Raw genomic sequence first — 13,645 nt, forward strand, 5'->3', positions numbered from 1 at the left:
TTTTATTTCTTATGTTATGGGTAATTAATGCAGTTCTGGTTGATACCAAGTTTTTGGAGCAGTTGGATCTCATATGCCAAAAACATTGAGAGTCTGTTAGCTTGGATTTATTTCAAATCAAGGGATAGGACTGTTATTTATACACAAAATACTTATATATTTTTTTGAACGGCACACAAAATATTTATATATAATATTAACTTTCACAAAAAACATTGAATAACTAAAATCCTAAATGAAGAAATTAATACAGAGAAAACAATAAAGATATTACAAATAGAAAATAGTTAGGAAAATTATATGTAGATGGGAGTTGGAGAAAAAAATTATCGACACAGAGGATGCAAGTAACATTTGTGTCCCTAGAAGTTTTCACATTTGCACTCTCAATGTGTTTGTAAATTTGGTTTTATGGGATTGATGAGAAGCGTGGTAAGTTGCAATTCTAAAGTCATATTTGTCTTTTTAAGTAAATTTTAGCAGTCATATTTGTCTCTTTATGTAAATTTTAGCAGACAAATTACAACTCCGAGATGCAACTTAGAATCTTTGAATGTTTGACATAACGCACAATCAATTTGGGTAACAAACAATTTACAATCAACGTTTGACATAACTCAGAATCTCTTTGTTTGTGTCCTTTAATTTAAATCCTTTTATTAAAAAACATTAAACTCTTTATTTTCAAAACTTTGAAGCTTTTTCCTAACAAGGACAAGGTACACAGTATATACTTGCAAGAATTCCATACTTTCTCTTTGGGTAAATTACACTTTATTTTTAAAATTTTATTTCAATATGATACTCCTGTGACCTCACTTTTTTAAAATTCAAAAGTCAACAATATTAAGCAACTTTGACAAAAAGTAAACTCAATATTGGTTCACTCTTTATAGATGTGTTTGCCATTGAATAACAGTAACATTGGTGCATTTATGCTGTGACTTATAACCTATCACATAGCCTTTAAAGTTGAACATTGTCCCCAAATATATTAAATAATTGAAGAAGACCAGACAAAAGGAATAAACACTAGAAAAAATGACGATCAAAACCTTGTAAATCTGTGGAAAAAGGAAAAGAAGACGACATGGGTTGTGTGAGTGAGGAGATATGTCATTTTCAATCATACTAAAGGCCCTTCCTCCACCCCCACCCCCACCCCCACCCCCACCCCCTTCTCTAGAAGGTTTGTTTGTTACATTGTATTTGATTGGAAGATTTGGAAAAAAATTTAAAAAAGAAAAAAAAAATTGTGTGAAACTATGTGAAATATAAGTATATTTTATTCACATTTCACTTACCTTTTTTATTTTTCTTTCCAAATTTTTCATCAAATCTCCCAACCAAATACAACATAACTATTTAAATCATTATCAAGCTTACTTACTCATCTTGTTTGTTTGGTGTAATTTATGGAGATTTTTTTAAAACTTTTTTCTCATTTTTTTTTTTGTGTGTGGATATTTATGTGAAAGTATGTTGTTTTTTAATTATCAATTATCAATTTTTAATTTTTAAGAAAGTGCACTAAGTAAGCCTGCTTCTCTTTTTGTATCTCCCCTAAAATATAATTATTTAATATTTTTAAAATATCCCATGAGGTTGCCCCCTAAAAAGTGTTTGTTGTTGATAAGATGCATATAGAGAGAGAGAATAGATGTTTTGGGTATAATGAGGAGGGTTGACATTTTTGGTTTGGTGTGGGGGGGACGCAGCACACAAACCGCCCCAAAAACCCACCTATAGCTTTATTCACACTATTTCTTCTTTGCTAAAGCAAGCCCTTCCAAACACAGCCTCCCTTTGTTTCCTACAAAAACATTTTCCTACATAATTTTTTTTCAAGGAAATATTTTTCGTTAATTTTGTTTGTTTGTTTGTTTATATTTGGTTGGATATTTAAAATTAATGTGTACTAGTTATATTAGTGATGGTAATAGTAAGGCGATGGAAATGGTAACAGCGGTGGCGGAAGTGATAGTTGTGAGGTGGTGGTAGTAGAATGGTGAAAATGATGGTGGCTTTGATAATTGACCATTGATAAAACTTTTTGTTCAAGAAATATTTTTCAATTTTTAAAATTGAAAAACATGTTAAACTAAAATAAATTTATTTTCATTAATAGCACCCCTCAGAAAAAATAAAAAATAAATAAATAAATAAAACGAAACAAAAGTTTCACTTGTAACAAATGTCCTTACAAAATTTATTTTGATCACAAAGATAAACAAATCTATAAGCTAATCAAATCTAAAGAAGGTCCAAAGGACCATTTGAATATACGGTACTACTGTACATGTTATTTTGGAAAAAAAATTTAAAAATGGTAAAAAAAAGAAAAAGACAAAAAGAGGGATAATCTTCTACTTAAAAAAAATGTATTAAGATTAATTTATATGGGATTTTGCCTAAATTTTAATTCAACTCCATCTTTCATATCAATCGATTGAGTGAATCAAATATTGAATTTAAAAAAATAATAATAATAATAAAAAATAAAAAAAGTATGGTTAGAAAAGGAAAGTCGGTAGATTGCATATGATTTGTGATGATTTCATCAGATTGGGTTCATCGTACTTATCACTGATTGGTTGATAGTCATGCGTCCCATTTATTTGTAAGTTTATGATGACATTTTGTTTTACAGAAATGATAGATACTTATTTTTTTTCTTGACTCTATAATTTTTACAGACACATATCAGTAAGTGATAGAAAGAAAAAAAATAAAAAATAAAAAACAAAAAATAAAAAGTTTTTCAATCCCAATACATTAAGGGTGGTGGGGATCAAAGAAGAAGGGGATTTCAATTTTTTTCCTTTGTTTTATTTTTCTTCTTCTTTACTTTTAAAGAAATTAAGGCCATGTTTGATTGAGGGTTTGAGAGGGTGGATTGGATTACTAATCGGTGAGACCCACCAAACCCTTGTTTGGATGCAACAAAATGCCCTTGTTTGGATACAACAAAATATTATAGGATTAGTAGTGAAGGTGGCTTAGTAATCCCCCTCTGCAAGGACATTAGCTTGGATGAATTTTGGGTGAGATTAGGAAAATAGTGAGGGGATTGAGTCTATTTTATATAATAATTTTTAAATTTTTAAATTTTTTTTTACTAAGTGCACCTATTTGTTTTTGTTTTCTTTTTTAATATAGAAATAATTTATTTATTTATTTTATATAAAAACAATTTAATAATCCCATCACTAATCATCTCCCACATTATCATCAAAACAAACACACTTTTACTTAATTCCCTCACTAACAATCCATACATTAACAATTTTTTTACTAACAATCCTCTTACAAATAATTCCATCAAACATAATCCGCTAAACAAACGTGGCCTAAACTCAATTAAAATTTATTTAAATTTGATTGAGTTTCTAAATTTTTATTGAATTAAAAATAAATTAATAATTTTTTAAAATTTATTAATTTTTTAAATATTTTTTTATGTGATATTCAAACATGAGAATTTTTATTAATTGACTTAGGTTTCACAATTCTATAATGAGAATCTTATTAAAAAAAATTTATAGTCACATTTTTTAAATAATATTATATTTATCATATTTTTATATAATGTTTATATATTATTTGACATGACACATTTGTAATTTTTATGTGTCATAAAATTTTAAGTAAACGTTAAAAATTATAAATAAAATATAATAAGTTATGATGTTAATTTTTACTTCTTTTTTTTTTTTTTTTTTTTTTTTTGAGTGTTATTTGTCTTCTTATGTAAAGATAAAACTAGCCTATAAGTTCAGAAATGTTTGAACAAGAATTCTAGATACAGTGCTTCTACAAACCACAAAACAATGATCAGGGTTTTGATTACCAAAGTATGGTTGATGGTCAAGTCAATCGAGTTCACTTCACTTCACTTCTTCAGGGAAAAAAAAAATATGATAGGTTATGATATTAATTTTTATTTTTTTTTATTTTTATTTTTGTGAGTGTTATTTGTGTTCTTATGTGAAGGTAAAACTAGCCTATAAGTTCAGAAATGTTTGAACGAGAATTCTAGATACAGTGCTTCTATTGACCACAAAACAATGATCAGGGTTTTGATTACCAAAGTATGGTTGATAGTCAAGTCAATCGAGTTCACTTCACTTCTTCAGGAAAAAAAAAAATGATAAGTTATGATATTAATTTTTATTCCTTTTTTTTTTTTTTTGTTAGTGTTATTTGTCTTCTTATGTGAAGATAAAATTAGCCTATAAGTTCAGAAATGTTTGAGCGAGAATTCTAGATACAGTGCTTCTATAGACCACAAAACAATGATCAGGGTTTTGATTACCAAAGTGTGGTTGATAGTCAAGTCAATCGAGTTCACTTCACTTCTTCAAGAAAAAAAAATATATGATAAGTTATGATATTAATTTTTATTCTCTTTTTTTTGGTGAGTGATATTTGTCATCTTATGTGAAGATAAAACTAGCCTATAAGTTCAGAAATGTTTGAACAAGAATTCTAGATATTGTGGTTCTACAGACCACAAAACAATGATTAGGGTTTTGATTACCAAAGTATGGTTGATAGCCAAGTCAATTGAGCTCACTTCACTTCTTCAAGGGAAAAAAAAAAAGATAGGTTATGATATTAATTTTTATTCTTTTTTTTTTTTGGTGAGCGTTATTTGTCTTCTTATGTGAAGATAAAACTAGCCAATAAGTTCAGAAATGTTTGAACGAGAATTCTAGATACAGTGGTTCTATAGACCACAAAATAATGATCAGGGTTTTGATTACCAAAGTATGGTTGATAGTTAAGTCAATCGAGTTCACTTCACTTCTTCAGGAAAAAAAAATAAAAATAAAATAATAAAAAAAAAATGTCAATGCATATGCATTGCAATATTAGAAATCATATTTTGCTAAAATTTCCCTTCTATATATAGTACATATGATAACAAAAAAGGGGAAATATCACAGTGAGATGTGAAAAAAATAATTACAACTTAATGAAATTTTTTATAGATATTAATAATTAAATTTATAATTTTTTTTTATAAAATTATTATTATTCTTTTCCCTTATCATCAGTGGGGTGTAATACCCCTAGTAAATATGTCCGTACAGTTTTGGAAACACTCTGATAGTATTTAGGATTGGTTTGGCATGTTATAAAAAAGATAAAAAGTAAAAAATTATTAAAAAAACTTAAAAGTTATCACTATTCAAAAATAAATAAATAAATAAATTTACACAAAAAAAAAAAAAACAAGTCAACTTTCTATGACATGACAATGGTATAGTCTGAAGTGATGTCTGCTAAAAAAAAAATTCTCAAATGATGGTACAAATTACATAGGCGGTGCACAACACAGGACGATGTTGTTCAGCCAGTGGAGGCTCATCACGGGTCCCGTTTTGATAATCTGAACCGTTAATATGTAGAACTTGTGGAGTACTATATGTATGTAAAAAATCACGTTGATTGGATATCGATAACTATATGATCAAATCAGTTTTGTATAAAAAAATAAACGTTGAACAAATTAACACAAAAAACTAATTTGGTCAGATAGCTATCAATATCCAATTAATGTGATTTTTTTACAAACATACAGTACTCGACAAGTTTTACACATTGATCGGTTTCGATTATCAAAACAGGACCTGTGGTGGGCCCCACGGGCCGAATAGCACCGTCCTGTGTTGTGCTCGGACTGGAGGCACTGTCCAGTTCTGAAGTATGCCGCATATAGTACTGGCTTCATGGTACAAGGGATGTCAGTATGCATTTATATATTTAGGGGTAATATGGTAATTTTGTTGTTTTATACAATATTTTAATATACATTTTTTTCGTAAAAAGTTATAAAGTTATCCCAAACAACCATATTTTGCCCTCTACTTTTTTTATCTAAAAAGTCAAAAAGTACACTTATTTAGTTCATTCCAAACAACCCCTTAGTTTACTTTTCAAAATTCAACTTTATTTTTAAATTGTGATTTTGATAAAACATGTTAACTAAACATATTTTTTAAATACAACTTAAAATTACTTTTAAAACTCTTCTCTTCTCTTTATTATTAGAAAAATGGTTGAGACCTCTACAAGAGGAGCTCTAAATGAATATTAATTTGTCTTTTACCTCTTTATGTTTTGTCTTTTACCTCTCTTCCTTTTTTTTTTTTTTTTTTGCGCTGCCAACTCACTAGAGTAGCTCTATTAGAGCTCTCTATCAAAGCTGTTATTATTATTATTATTATTATTATTATTAATCAATCAATCAATTAATTACTTTTTTTCTTTCCTCTCTCCTCTCTCCTCTCACAATCTATTCATCAATCAATAAAAAAAAAAAAATTACAAATCGTCCCAAAACTATTTTCAAAATTTATAATCAAATAATTTTTCTCTTTTCAAATCATGATTAAAAAACTCAAAATTTTAAATACAATTTCACACTCAAATTATAATTTTAAAACTAAACCATGCAGACAATTTACTATTTGTTCCCAAAGTTATTAATTAAAGCAAAATGTGGCCCATAACATAAGACAAGTGACTTGCCGACCAAATAAAAAACTCCATGTGAAAGCACCACTTTGTCATATTGTCAATTAGTATCATAATTTTATGCTACTAAATATTTTGATAATATCGTTAGTTTAACAATTCTATTATTGTATTATAAAATTAGACATAATTTTCACATATGAAATGCACAAATTTTAATTTTGCGATCAAATTTTGTGTATTTAAGAATTTTCATAGTTTAGCTAAGTTTCTAAGTCATAGAGTTTTATTAAGTAAAAAAATTATTCGGAGCTCATAATCACCGGTAACCAATGCCCCCACACTAATCACCAAAGTCCCTTGTTATCTCCATGATTCTAAATATAAAATTGTGAATTTCACTCTCATCACCAATCGCAATCTCCATAACATCACTTGAAATAATTTCTCTGATTAAATTATCGAAACTCATGTAATAATAATAATAATAATGCCAAGAATTCAAAATTTATACTATAAAAGATGTTCAGTATAAATGCAAACTCGATGTATCATGAGTTCCACCCCTATCATATCTAATTCAGACATGCTCAATTGTGGATAGTTTTTTTTAAAAAAATTTATGAGTGTATTCCTCAATGATAATAATGATAAACTATATTTAATCCTTGACCTAGTTTAAGCTAAGCTAAGCTAGATGAGAGGTGAAAAGAGTGGTGGCTTTTGTCAGACTTCAATTGGTGGAAAGAGGAAATGTTATTAAGCCACAAATGATTGGTTAGTTTAGTGATGTAGACATGGTTGGAAGTCTTATGTGGCATCCACGTGGCAAGCAGTCAAGCATGACAAGTGTCCAAGGGCGGCGCACCAAATAGACAAGAGAAGCTGGATTGTCGGGGGAGAGAGAAATCATAGAAATGTATTTGTAATTGTTTTTGGTTTTCAATCTTAAAATTGTGAAAATGAAATGAAAAATCTTACAAGTTCATACAAATTCATAGCATGAAAAGTTTGAAAAAAAAAAAAAAAGAAAGGAAAATCTTTGAAGACAATATAGCGGTGGAGGGTGGCGTGAAATTTTGGTGGCACGCCGTCCAAACAAGTCTGCAGTCCCACGCACAAATTGCAATCATTTGAATAAATTAAAACAAACAGTTTTTGTTTTTAATTTTTTTAATTTTATGCCTTAAATTATTTATAATCACTCAATATGCTTTAGATTTCGACATTTGAAAATTTTCACATGATTTAATAATTATAGATATTGTAGTATAAGGGACAAATGATGTAAAGACGTGAAGATAGAGAATTTTGGTCGGAATTGATCACAGTATTAGGTTACATAAAGATTGTTTATGGAGTTATTCATAATTTTTTATTTCAAAAATATGTGTCCGAATATTTGGTGTAATTTTTGTTTATAACATATAAAACGAAAATAATTTAAATAAATTTGAAAAAAAAATGATTATTGAAAAATAAGAAGAAATGATTTTAACTTTTACTTTTTATAAAATATTATTCATCATATATATTTTGTATTTAATTTATGTATTTATAGCAAAACTGTAATCAATAACTACTTCTATGCGGCCCCTTCTCCAACCTTTATTTATATAGAGATAGTGGGAGAAATGTTATCACATCATATTTTTACAACAATATTCAATACGCCAAACGCCAAACACCAACACCAACACCAACACCACATAGAGGATAGAGCTCTCTTCACATATACTTCATTCAATCTCTCTCTCTCTCTCTCTCTCTCTCTCTCTCTCTCTCTGGGAAGTGCAAGAACAAGGCAAGGTTGGAGTTTCTGGTTAGTATTTTCAAGTGCCATTTCTTGGGTCTAATATATTATTATGTATCATAATTATTGTAGTCTAGGGTTCACAGATGACATGAAGTTTTAAATAATGGTACCAAAATATGTTTTAGTACTACTGGTACAATCATATATCAAATAGTATCAAGTGACACGGTCATATATCAATCGATATTAGATAGTACAAACTAATATATCTTTGAACATGGTATCAAATAGTATTAAGTGGTACAATTATATATGGATGGATATCATATATAATATCAGTTGATATATATATCAATAAATATTGGTATCAGATACGGTCATATATCCATCAATATCATATAGTATTAGTCGATATGAAAAACACTAAGACACCATCTCATTTAAAAACACAAGCAGGTAGGTTAGATTGAGGGGGTAAGTAAGTTGAATACAAGTAAGTATCTTAACTCTTATGCTGTGTTTGGTTGGGGGATTTAGAGAGGGATTTGAAAAGGGAAAGGGAAAGGGAAAAAGTGTGTGAAACTTGGTGAAATATAGGTATGTTTTATTCACATTTCACCTTATTTTTCCATTTCCCTTTCCAAATCCCTCATCAAATCTCCCAACCAAACACAACATTAGTAATTCTCTAATAAGCGATGAACTTTGAACACAGAATCTATTATATGCTATGATGTTGAATTATTAACCACATCTCATCTAAAGCTTAAACTATTAGAATGAATGATAATTTTTTTTTGATAACTCAGGTATCCCCAACCCTCCGATTTTTAGGGAATACAGGACTAATCTTGAGAGGTATTTAGCCGGTGGGAAGCCGGACACCCTTGCACAAACTGCTGCAGGCACTCACCCAGTGGGGAATCGAACCTGGGACGTGCGCCTTACCCACAGAACCCAGGCAACGCCCTAACCACTAGGGCAACCTGTCCCACCAAGAATGAATGATAATTTTATTATTTATATTTTCATCAATGAATATTTTGATTAAAAAAAGAAGATTAAAAAAAGAAGAAGAATTCAAGAACAAAATCTTTAGCAGAGAACGAGAGTAGGCACATTTTTTTTTAGCACTAGTAGGAAGTTATTTTCATTGAATAGGCTTGATGGTGATGAAGATGTAGTACTGTAGACTATGGTTGGTGTGAAAATGTCATCCACAAACAAGCATGAGCACTTGGAGAATTTGAAGTGAACTGCACTCAAAGGAAACATGTGCTTACATAACATGCTTGTGTCTGTCTCTGTATATCAATGTCAATCCTTGCGGCTCCTTTTTGTTTAATATGCTTGCCTAATCATGCACTTTTGAGGCAAACTAGCTCTATTTAGGCTATAATATTTATTCGTTTATATAAAGTTTATAATATTTATCAGTAATATTATAAATTTAAAAAAAATTACTTAAAAAATATTTAAATAAACATATTTATGAATCACAATCATTTTAAATAAGATTCATATCATATACTAATTTTAAATATAAATCATACAATTCATTTCGACATAAAATTTCACATATTTTTTTTCTATTTTTGGTTCATAACATTTATTTGGTGGTTTAGTGGGTACCACAGTTGGGTCCCAAAGTGAAATCATCACCACCTCATGTTCTAGAATGATTACGAATCATTTGATCCACGTGTTAATTCTTGTATAATTGTTATGATTTTCTTACAATAATTTTACTGTGATTTTTATCTCATCAAAACACATTAGTTAAAAAAAACACACACATATATATATATATATAAATTCAGTCTCCAATCTTCATATAATCACATTTTCTTACCACATTTCATTTATTATTTTATAAGTCAACACAGCATTAAGAGGGAGTAGACATAAGAGGTGTTATCTATTATATGTCAACATAGTAACAAAATTTGATCAACCTATTACTATTATATTTCTATTTTTATTTTACAAGTAATGCTGTGGATCTAAACATTTTACTCAAAAAATTATTAAACATTGAAGTGTGCAGACTTACTTCTTTATCGATATGTCTCACATCACGTTAAATTTGAATTTATACGACACAATTTTTTTCCTTTTTGCCACTTTCAAATTAAGCATCCTCTCTCTCACTCTCTCACAGATATTTGGTTTTAATTTTCAGGGAAAAAAACAATGGAGATGGAGTCATGTGTGCCACCAGGATTTAGATTTCACCCAACAGAGGAAGAACTTGTGGGTTACTACCTTTATAGAAAGGTTAACTCCCTCAGAATTGATTTACAAGTCATTATGGACATTGATCTCTACAGAATGGAACCATGGCACATCCAAGGTAAATTGCTTTTTTTTTTTTTTTTTTGTTGAGAAATGCTGTCTATTCAAAAAAATAATAATATTTAGAAAAGTTTCTAAAATTTCAATGTATGATATAGATTTAAATTTGGTGTAGAATAGCTCTTAACCAAAATATTATAGGTACATATTACAAATTCTAGATATTTTTCATAGTAAAAATTTTGAGTATGTAACATTGTTGATATTTTTCTATTCCGTGGACCAATTAAAGTTTACATGTTGAAAATAATAGGTAGTTGGCCAGAATCTTTTCTCCTAGGCCCAAGATTTTGATATATGTAGTCTCTTGAGGACATGCATAAATGAAACATGATCATAGTTGATCTTCAATCAGTGGCTATGATTATGAAATTTCTCATGAACTTGGTATATGTACACACAGACAATTGCAGATTGGGGTATGAAGAGCAGACTGAATGGTATTTCTTTAGTCACAAGGACAAAAAGTACCCAACAGGAACACGGACAAATAGAGCGACTGCTGCCGGATTTTGGAAGGCAACAGGAAGAGATAAACCTGTGCTTTCAAAGAACAAAATAATAGGGATGAGGAAAACCCTAGTTTTTTACACGGGACGCGCACCCAATGGAAGGAAAACCGATTGGATCATGCATGAATATCGACTCCAAACGGTTGAGCATGCACCTCCTCAGGCAAGTTCAATCAATAACTATTCCCTTGTTTGATTTCGTTTTCAAAATTTGTTTTCTGCTAAAAATAACTTTTAAATTATTGTAATGAATTGTTACGTGTGCACACATATATGTACTAGCGGTTGCCACACGCGATGCGTGTGCAATTCTAATAAATATAAATAAAACAAAATATTTATTATATATTGTGTGCTAATTAAGTGGTAAGAGTCTTATTCATTTGACATAAGTCTAAGGTTCAAATCCCCGCCTCTCATCTATTTAATTTTTTTTTATTTCAAATAAAAAAGTAGACACGTGGCAGCATAAGAAACAAAGGTTTCAAGACACCATAAGGGGTGTTCACTTTATAATAGTACTAGCGGTTGCCACACGCCATGCGGGTGTAATTCAAATAAATAAAAATAAAATAAAATAAAATATTTATCATATATTGTGTGCTAGTTAAGTGGTAAGAGTTTTATTCATTTGACATAAGTCTAAGGTTCAAATCCCTTCATCTCATTTATCTAATTTTTTTTTTTTAATTTAAAATAAAAAAGTAGACACATAGCAACATAAGAAACAAAGGCTCCAAGACACCATAAGAGGTGTTCACTTTATAATAATATAGATAGATAGATAGAAGATAGAAGATAGAAGATAGATATCGCATCAATTATAAGATAAGCCAATATTTCAATAATGTTTTTTTGTTAGTGAAAAAAGGAGGTACAATATAAAAGTCACTTTCTTGAGATTGAAAATGAAGAACTTTTAAGAGACAAAGCATGCTCACTTTCACTTATTATTATGCCATCTAAAAAGAGTTTATAGAGAAAAACATAGAAACAATTCAATTACAGGGGAATTATATATTAATATTAAAAGAGTAATGGTGTGATGATTAATTTTTTACATGAAAATTTACTTGTTAAATGATTTGTCATCGTTGTATTAGTGGAATGAACCCCAACTTTCATGTCTAAGCAAATTTGGTACAAAACTTTGCTCACGCTTATTGGAATATTTCATTAAAATCTTCCCTGTTTATTTGACTTTCTGTGTTTTATGGTGAGTCTCATTATTTTTCAAATATGTGATCGAACTAATTGAGATAGATATAGCAGGAAGAAGGATGGGTCGTGTGTCGGGCATTCAAGAAACCAAGTCCAAGTCACAAGCAAGGTTTTGAATCTTGGAACCATGCTTACTATGTTGCGAACAAGGGCATGTTTGGCCAACCTTCATATCCAAATGTAGCAAGTCCAATCCACATGGTCCACCTCAATCAATCACCCTTTGAAAGTTCAGAACAAGAGCTCATGTCCATGTCTGATCACCGTTGTCTTGACAATCAACTTGTTCAACTTCCACAGATAGATAGTCCTCCTAATTCAAGTCTAGCAACAAAAGGCGATGCTAACGAGCAAAATAGCATAATCATCAATAGAGATTATGATGGTGAATGGAGTAGTCGAAGTAGCCAATACGTTGATTGGAAAATTTTGGATGACATGCTTGCACCGCAGTTGGCTGAATCCACATCAATTGCCAATTCCAACAAAGAAATTTCACTAGTTTCCCAAGAATATGACCTAAATGCTCAAAATTATGCTACCCATCTCTTCCCATGCCTTCCTGACTTGTAGACAGAGCTTATCATGGTCATAATCTATATAATATATAAAATTAAATACACTAATGGTCTTCAAAGTATGTGATTTGTTACAATTGTATTTTTAATTTTTCAATTTTTTTTACTTTGGTCCGCAAAATATGCAATTTGTCCCCAAACTAGCACAATTCAGAATCAATAGCGGAAAGATGAGTATATTCAATATTTTATATAAAGACCTAACAAAATCAAAAGGATCAAATACACACATGGTCCTCAAAGTATGCATTTTGGTCCCCAATCTTTTAATTAAAAAAAAAATTAAAAATTAAGCATGTAACAGATCCCATATTTTGAGAACATTAATGTAATAATCCATATATATACACACACAAAGACAATAAATTCATTTTAATAAGAGTTGGCCCATCAATAGTTAAGGTCCACTGTCTAGTTTTTTTTTTTTTTGATCGGCAAAAAATTTTTATTGATGAAATAAACAAGTACAAGGTACATGACGAAATACATCAATAAAGGAAAGGGAAGTGCAAAAGCATCACAGTTAAGGTCCACTGTCTAGTTTGGTAAGTTTTTAAAGAATTTCCAGAGGTAAACACGTAGAGCAGTGGAGGAAAAAGTTGTGAAAATAACAAAAAAAAAAAAAAAAAACATGGAAAATAGCTTTCAAAGGGAGTCAATTGCCCCAAGTTTGGTGTGTTAGGTGGAATTGCATTTTAATTCAGCTTTTAACTGGTTCTTTGTTTCATAATTGTAAATTA

The 13,645-nt window shown here is 29.6% G+C and overlaps 1 protein-coding gene across 1 annotated transcript; it reads left to right on the top strand.

Annotated features, from left to right (window-relative positions):
* Window positions 1–8,067: 8,067 nt before the first annotated feature.
* On the top strand, window positions 8,068–12,967 carry LOC145792887 (NAC domain-containing protein 30-like). The gene is made up of 4 exons (XM_082874749.1): window positions 8,068–8,305; window positions 10,422–10,592; window positions 10,998–11,273; window positions 12,383–12,967. Exons 2-4 carry the CDS (start codon window positions 10,433–10,435, stop codon window positions 12,898–12,900), a joined length of 954 nt encoding a protein of 317 aa, XP_082730875.1. The 5' UTR covers window positions 8,068–8,305; window positions 10,422–10,432; the 3' UTR covers window positions 12,901–12,967.
* Window positions 12,968–13,645: the final 678 nt, after the last annotated feature.

The sequence above is a fragment of the Camellia sinensis genome, chromosome 6, assembly GCF_055761805.1.
Source record: "Camellia sinensis isolate YWXY chromosome 6, ASM5576180v1, whole genome shotgun sequence".
Lineage (NCBI taxonomy): Eukaryota > Viridiplantae > Streptophyta > Magnoliopsida > Ericales > Theaceae > Camellia > Camellia sinensis.

Excerpts from the sequence above, each read along its gene's own strand:
- LOC145792887 (XM_082874749.1), top strand. The coding sequence starts at position 10,433 with ATGGAGATGGAGTCATGTGTGCCACCAGGATTTAGATTTCACCCAACA. Across the intron at positions 10,593-10,997 it reads GGAACCATGGCACATCCAAG|ACAATTGCAGATTGGGGTAT; the intron begins GTAAATTGCTTT and ends ATGTACACACAG. Across the intron at positions 11,274-12,382 it reads GCATGCACCTCCTCAGGCAA|AAGGATGGGTCGTGTGTCGG; the intron begins GTTCAATCAATA and ends TATAGCAGGAAG.